The 8,330-nt window shown below is 33.3% G+C and overlaps 1 protein-coding gene across 1 annotated transcript; it reads right to left on the reverse strand.

The window, feature by feature from the left end:
* Nucleotides 1-5,551: 5,551 nt before the first annotated feature.
* On the reverse strand, nucleotides 5,552-7,832 carry LOC145099966 (transcription factor MYB106-like). The gene is made up of 3 exons (XM_079037430.1): nucleotides 7,355-7,832; nucleotides 7,120-7,249; nucleotides 5,552-6,385 (listed from the first exon to the last, which is right to left on the reverse strand). Exons 1-3 carry the CDS (start codon nucleotides 7,482-7,484, stop codon nucleotides 5,674-5,676), a joined length of 972 nt encoding a protein of 323 aa, XP_078893556.1. The 5' UTR covers nucleotides 7,485-7,832; the 3' UTR covers nucleotides 5,552-5,673.
* Nucleotides 7,833-8,330: the final 498 nt, after the last annotated feature.

Below are 8,330 nucleotides of genomic sequence, written 5' to 3' on the forward strand. Positions count from 1 at the left end.
CATTCTAAAATTATTTAACCTTTGTAACATCCAACTTAATGTATTCATTTAATAGTTAAATTTCCTCAATATGAGTCCTACAAAGCATAAAGCAAGCATCATTCGAGCAGTAAAACTCTATAGGCCACAATACATCAAAATGCATCCTTCCTAATATGCATCTCTCTAAATAGGCAATCTAGCATGCAACCCTGAACATATTATTATGCTAACTTCTAGCATACAAAATATTCCATAACATATATAACATATCAACATGTATGGGTATTCTGGGAATCACTTATTTGAGCTTCGCTGATTACACGCATCGTACCCCATTCTTTGTAAAAATCTTTTTAGAAAATTATTTTCTTTCAAAAAGATTCAATTCCTCCATTTGAGTTTAGAAATGCCTGGGAGTGTGTCTAAATCCCTTAAACCAAGGCTCTGATACCAACTTGTAACATCCCAAAAGTATCAACAAAAGTTTCATATCTAAATCATTAAATCCACACAACCATTTGTTTCAATACCAATCAAAGTAAAATATATCTTTCAAATGTCAGAGTAGAACAACAAAAATCGGTGCGGAAAATCCTTCGGGGGATGTTGTTCAGTCAAGTAGGGCCCTTCCCTTTCGAACTGGAAGTAATTGAAAATGTTTAAACCACAAAATTGTAAGCACAAAGCTTAGTGAGTTCCCTAAAATACTGCATACCATATATATACATTTGCCATGGGCTACCCCATCGTCTTTTCCTTGAAATGTCTTGCGCTACCCACATCGTCTTACAACCAAGTGTCATGGGCTAGCCCAATGGCCTTTCCTTGAATTTATATGGGATACCCTCATGGTATTACATACAAGTGCCATGGCTACCCCTATGGTCTTCCTCGTACTACCATGGGCTACCCCTATGGTCTTATATATAAGTGTCATGGGCTACCCCATGATCTTTCATACAAATGTCACGGGCTACCCCTGGGGTTTCCATACAATTATAACAAAGAAAAATAACATCCTATAAAGTATAGTGAGAAGACTCACCTAACTCATGAGGTCAGCTAAAACTCAGTTCTATGCCATGCAGACGATGCTATAACATACCTGTCGAATCAAACAAGGTCCAACCTTAGTCAATACTCAAGAACTAGCAATTAGCCAAAACTCAACCCACGTCAACAAGTCAACAGTTACAGTCAACTGTCTAAGTAAACCTCAAATAATCTCCATGTTGTGGCCTTTTGCTGGCCATGTCGTGGTAGAATAAGACAAAACAGTCGACCTACCCCCAGTCGCCACGTCGTGGGAATCGTGTCTCAATAGCTTAATGGATTAAGTTGTTTTCCATCCATTCCATGAGCTCCAAGGCTCGGATTTGATTCTTCCCAAGGTCATGATGGATATAGTTTCCAACTTTATCCATTGCGACATCCCAATATGCCAAGATCTCAAATCCTAAGTCCTTAATGGCACTTAAGGCATGAAGTCACCCATTAAGTACTTGATCTTTAAAGCCTACAGTCCAAAACTTTGAGAAGGGTTTTAAGGACGCTAATGATCCTTAAAAATGCAAACTTTATGGACATGCATGCCCTATGCACGCCCTTTCCCAAAGCTAGGTCAAAAGATGAAATATGACCTAAAATTCATGCAAAGTCTTCAAACCATCACCAATTCCTAGATCTATAAGCTATGATGCTCAAGGGACTCAGAGAAACCATAAAGTTACAAACTTTATCTCTTCAAACCATACAAACCACATCTGAGGGACTAAAACCTGACATAAAACCTAGATCTAAAGAGGAAAACATCAAAAGATAGAAACTTGAGGACTTACTATGGTCCAAAATATGCACAAGAGAATGATGATGAAGTTTCCTTGCTGGATCAATACATTATAACACCTTCTTCTTCTTCTTCTTCAAGCTACCAAAAGCTCCAAAATAAGCCAAGAATCATCAAGGGGTATTAGGGTTAGGGTTTCTAACATTTGAGAGTTATGGAGGCTGAAGAGGATACCCTAATCCTTGGGATAAGATGCTTAAATACGAGAGAACCCCAAAAATCATGGGCTTGGTCCAGAACAGTTGTTACATTGTGGCCATCTTGTTGTCACGTCACGGTAATCATCAAATGAATATGCTCCATATTTGTCTCGTCACGTCGTGACCTCCATTTGGTCACATCATGACACATGATTTTTCCTAAAAACCATGCATTTTACTCATTTATGCCTTATACTAATCCAATCTGGAAAACAAGTGTTACACGGTAAGAAAGTCACCTAGAGACAAAGCAGTATTAGCCGATAGCTTTAGTGGTGCACTCACCACCAACATCCTCCATGAACCAATCACAACCCGGAGCTGGGAGCAGAGGACATCTCCTCCAAAGAGTGGGATTGTCCTGTATCAAGACTGACGCCCCTGTCTCCCAAAAGTCGAGTCAACACTCAGGCCTCACTGTATAAGGCCAACAGCTTCACTCTTAACGGTAAGTTCCTCTTGAATAATACTCTCACCACCTCACTCCAAAAGATATTGACTTGATCGTCTAAGCGTCCTCCCGGAATCACCTCCCGGAGAACGACAGGCGAGTTCATCTCCTGTGTTCCAGGGCTTGATTGTAGGTGGTTATCCCACCGAACGATCCAGAAGGATAGCGCATCGAATTTTTTATATATATATATATTGCATATGTGGATCATATTACTAAAGTTTGTAAAATAACATGGTGAGAAAGATGACTAAGAACACACAAATCTCTACTTTGGGATGTATGCTTTTGTATGTAATGAGAAAGAGGTAGACATGACTTTTGAAGATATTAATTTGTATATGTCAACATATTTATTGATATTTTCTTAATATTGATATGATCTTCTGTGATGAAATTATTAACCTCAGTGAATGCAATTTGTTTCTATTGTATGAAAAATGATATGTATAAGAAATAGTAAGATATTAATTTTAAATAAATAATAGCTTAATTCATTCTTTTTATTTTCTTTATGTATTCTTTATTGAGAAAAAGAAAATAAAAGTTAGATTTGGCTTTTTAGTCTACTTTGAAAGCCAACTCCTTAAAATATAGTATAATATAGTTTATTTATTAATTTGGTTAATGTGAATAAATAGCAATCATATATCAATGTTAATTTGTCAAGGTGATTAAATAACTAGAACTACATGATGAGTTTTAGGGTTGAAAACTTAATCCGGATAGTTTTCTTACTTACTTAATCATGAAAGAATGAGTTAATTGGTTAGGCCCTAAAAAAAATTTGGCTTAGTCGGGAAATAATGAGTTAATGGGTTAAGCCTTTACTCGTCTTATGTTAAATTTGATGAATATTATAACTTTTTTAAATACAAGGATAAAATGATCATTTGTCTTATATTTCGATTTATTCAATCTAAGAAATAAATAGTCCCTTTAAACGTTTAAACGGTAAAAGAGTATGATAATTAATCACTACATAAAATATTTAAGTAATAAACTACAAGTGTTCTTTTATGTATTTTGCCTTATTTAATGTTGATCATGCATGTTAAATTTTGGATGCAAAACTACAAGAATAAATGACAACACGATGATTCTTAATGTTAGGTCTTGTTGAATCAACTAACCCTTGATCTATAACAACATCTTACTTTCATTACTTCCATTTTAACATTGGCGTTGAGTTTAATAGGCTAATTCATGAAATGGCATCTGACTCTCATTTACATCTTATCTTTATATGTGTATTATAGCATCTAACATCCATTTCATTTGAAAGTACAATGCTTTACTCTTATAACAACTCATTTTGTTGTTGTTAGGTCCTTGGATGTTGGAGAGTATGCCTTTGTTTCTATTATTATCCCCAAGTAGCCTATTTGTTGGGTTGTTTGATTATTGAAGTTAGCAAGGAATGTCTACATCTTGGTAGTTAAGTAATTGTAAGGGTTAAACAAAAGAGTTGTTTCATTTTGAAATAATGAAATTAAACACTTATCTTTAACAAAAAAACAAAAAAAAAAGTGTTTACAAATTTATAATTAACGATTTTATGTCTATAAATAGTATATAATTTCCATTAGTCGTATATTTGCAATGACAATTAAAAGAAAACAAATTCATAAAGGCCACTGATCATTCATGGTTGTTTTAGCATAAAGAGTTAATCTAAAATGCACAAATAGAACATTTAGTTAATCAAATAATAAAACCAATACAAATGACAATAAGATGTTGCGTAGACAGTTACATGTCAATCTTACGATATGTTTTCTATGTATTTCAATCTTCTCAGACCTAATTGCATTGAAGCTGAAATATGGTGCTTCTGCAAGTCATTAACGATGTTGCTTTGTGGTCCTACTCAACCTTAATGGGTCGCAGAGTTTGTTTGCAATATATAATTTGTGTACTGTGTTTCAATTGATTATACCTGGTGATTAGGTATCATACTCGATACATTTGGCTTGCCGATTTAATTGAACTCTTTTTGTATAAAGAAGTGTTTAGACAATTATAATTTTTTTTATTTATAACATATTTTGTTTAATGGTTTGGTGTTCATGTATTATTCTTATATTATTTCTATCATGTTTGTGTATTTATTTTTCAAAAAATTTATAATTATATATCTAATGATACAACATAAACATTTTATTTGTAAACTAAATATAAATAATGTTGTGTACAATTAACAAAACATCAAAATTAATTTATGGACTCTACACGTGTTAATAACTAATAATAATAATAATAATGAGAGTACATTGGAGAAATGGTCCATGTAATTATTTCACTCTTAGTCCATTTTTTCCAACTATGTTAAGCATATGGCTCTATTTTGTTACGGAGATGGTCCCCGAGGTTAAATTACCTATATGGAATATCTAAATTATTCTTTGCAAATTAATTTCATCATCAGAACATGCTCTTCGTTCTCTTTTCTCGTGTGCATAAATCATAATGCTCCCTACACGTTGCATGTCATAATGATATGAAACTTAACCAGACTGGTTTTGAATCTTTCATCGTCAACTTAGCATGCAACTTGCAAGGCTGCAACATGGACTCCATTATTATTGCAAGTGTTTAAGCTTCTAGCTAAGAATACTACAACATGGAACCCATTCTTACATCTTTTGGATCAGATCAGATCAGATCAATAAGAGTATAGAAGATGGATTGTTTCCAACTTGGTTTCCGGAATGGGTTTCAATGAAAAGAAACTTAGGTGGTTTTCGCTACTAAGTTCGAAGAAGGCGGGGCTCATGAACCTTCAATCGGTGGCCAAAGAGATAAAACGTTATAAGAAATTAATCAAATTTATGAACTATTTAATCAAATTCAATAAAAGAAAATGTGGTAGCTAAGTGGTGGGGACCACATTTGTTAAATATTTAATCGAAATCGATAAGAAAATGGTGATAGACCAAACCTGCAAAAAAATTAAAACTATTAACTAATTAGAGCAAAAAAATAAAACTATAACGACTATCCATGTAAAAAAAACTTGGAAAAATATTGTTATTTTCATCAACCACAAACCATTTCTATTAGTTACTCACATCAAAATTTGATGAACAGGATTCAATAACATTAAATTTTATTAGATTCTATTACAAGACGTATTAGATTGAAGACAAATTGATTGTAAGCTTTAATCCTCTTGACGTACGGATGGTATTGTTTTAGAAAACAGTTGAAAATGATGAATTATTCCCTACTTTGTCAAGAATGTTACTCCAGTAACTTTTATCATCTTCGAAATCCTTGACCAAGTGATTCGTAAGTGCCTCCGTCAAGTAGTCATCTTGATATATCATGTCATTCACTTCAAACAAGTTCTGATCATCAGTTCCTTTGTCTTGAGGGCACTCAAGAGTGTTAAATAATGAAGTTTTGGAGATTTCCCAGCTGTTCATACCATGATCTTCTGTAGTGATCATGTCTTTATAAAGAGATGATGGTTCCACATTCTCAATGAGATTCACCATTGGTGGCATGGTTTGGTCTTTGGGAGTCTGTAGCCCACTTAAATCTGAGAGCTTACATGAAGTAATATTAATACCTTGCCACGCTTTGAGCACATCGAGGCATGGTAGTGAAAGAGATGACATCGCCAGTTTGTTGTTTGTCATAAAAGGAGGTGAAGTGCAATGGATTCGTTGGTAAAAGTGGGAAACAACGTTAGTCGACCCACGAACAAACCTAGCTTCTGCTTCAAGACGAGCATTCTCCCATTGTGTCATATGACTCAAGTTGGTATCAGTGGCTGTTCTCGACTTGTGTGTGATTGGATCAATACCCATTTTGGTTAATCGTTTCTTAAGATTCGTGTTCCAGTAATTTTTTATCTCGTTGTCTGTTCTTTTGGGTAAATGCGTCGCAATAGCTGACCATCTGATCAATCATTTAAATAATAACTATAATTAATATATTTTTATTTTTATGTAAATATAACTTGAAGAAACTTGACATCTAAATTTCCAAAACTGACATGAACCAGTTTCACCATATATATGGAAAATGATATGAATATTAATCAATTAATTATTTTGGTGCAAAATTATCCTCTTCTTTCACTCTCCATGTATAATGTGAGTGCCCACTTTCTCTTAGGTTCTTTAAAGACATTCTAGTACGCATTCTACAGTCTACATCAATAATACAAGCATACAACAAACAGGTGCCGAACCCCACACCCCCATTCAGAGAACAAAATCAACTAGCTAGCTAGAAAATAAGAAAAATATTTTTTTTTTTAAAATATATAGAGGATTATAATATATTAATACTTAACAAGGAACATCCGATAATTTTAAATAGCACAAATATTATCTGCATATATACCGATTCATAATGTATTATTAATTAACATACATCCTTCAAATAATATACTAGTATGTTCTTTAGAAACAACTAAATACTAACGTCAAATATTAGTTCTAGTCTATGATATCTCATGTGTTATAACATTTTCAAAGTTTGTGCACGTTTTATGCATATGTCACCAGAAGTCTCTTTTTTAGTTTTACTATATATATGTTTCTTGAAATATATATATATATATATATATATATATATATATATATATATATAGAAATTAAAACAAAAATGGAAAGCGTATGGAATACCTATTGCCAAGAAGAGCATGTAGTTGGATGATGGTTTCTTCTTCTTGCAAACTGAACTTTCCTCTTTTGATATCTGGTCTTAGATAATTTGTCCACCTCAGCCTACAACTCTTACCACATCTCTGTAACCCTGCATGTATTTTACCAAAAACATAAACAACACACTAACACGAATTCAAACTAAGTTTTATAGAAGAGAGTGTATGTGTGTATGTGTGTGTGTGTGTTCACGTACCAGCTTTAATGGGCAACGACCTCCAACTTCCATGCCCATGTTCTTCAACATAAGCCACAAGCTTTCGATCTTCTTCTGATGTCCATGGCCCTTTCTTCAACCCCCTCTCAAAACTTGGTGACCTCCCCATTAATCCTTCTCTCTCTCTATATATATATAAACTTACAATATATCGAATCTTGAATGGGGTTCCTTTGAAACACGAAAGTGATATATATAGTAGGGGAGCTAGCAGCTAGGGTTAATTGGATCAAAAGAACAAGCTACAGCCATTCAATGAGGAAATCAGACAAGTTTTTATTACGTGTTCATTGTATTAGAGACTGTCTATATATGCATAAATGTTGGAGATACCCATATTATCAGAGAATTTATTGTTGAAGAGTGGTGTTGGCTATGCATGGATTTAATACGGCATCCCGTTGAACGGGTGTGCACAGCATCACTTAACATCAACATTCTCCGTGCACAACTTGGGCTAGACAGCACCCGGAACTGGAATCTTTTGCTTCTGCATATATATATATATATATATATATATATATATATATATATATATATATATATATATATATATATATATATATATATATATATATATATATATATATATATATATATATATATATATATATATATATATTACCAGGCAAAACAAACATACTTTTATATTTCTATTTCAGGACATCTTCGACAAGGCAGACAAGTTTCAGTTGTTTGAACAAATTTAATCTAATAAGATTACATGTCGAACCGGTTTGAGACATTTAACACGGTGGCGTATTAGAATAAAGGAACAGGCCTATGCACCATGAGTCAGGATCAATATAATTTTATTAAAAAGACAATATCAAATAAAATAATTTACATACGTTGAAGATGATGGATACTATTCTAATCTCTAACTTAAATAAAGAGTACATTACGCCGTCTTACTTGATTTTTGTAAGAAAATTTCTAAATACACCCCCTTTAT

The sequence above is a fragment of the Lactuca serriola genome, chromosome 4 (assembly GCF_051521515.1).
Source record: "Lactuca serriola cultivar US96UC23 chromosome 4, Lser_US96UC23_V15, whole genome shotgun sequence".
Taxonomy (NCBI): Eukaryota; Viridiplantae; Streptophyta; class Magnoliopsida; order Asterales; family Asteraceae; genus Lactuca; species Lactuca serriola.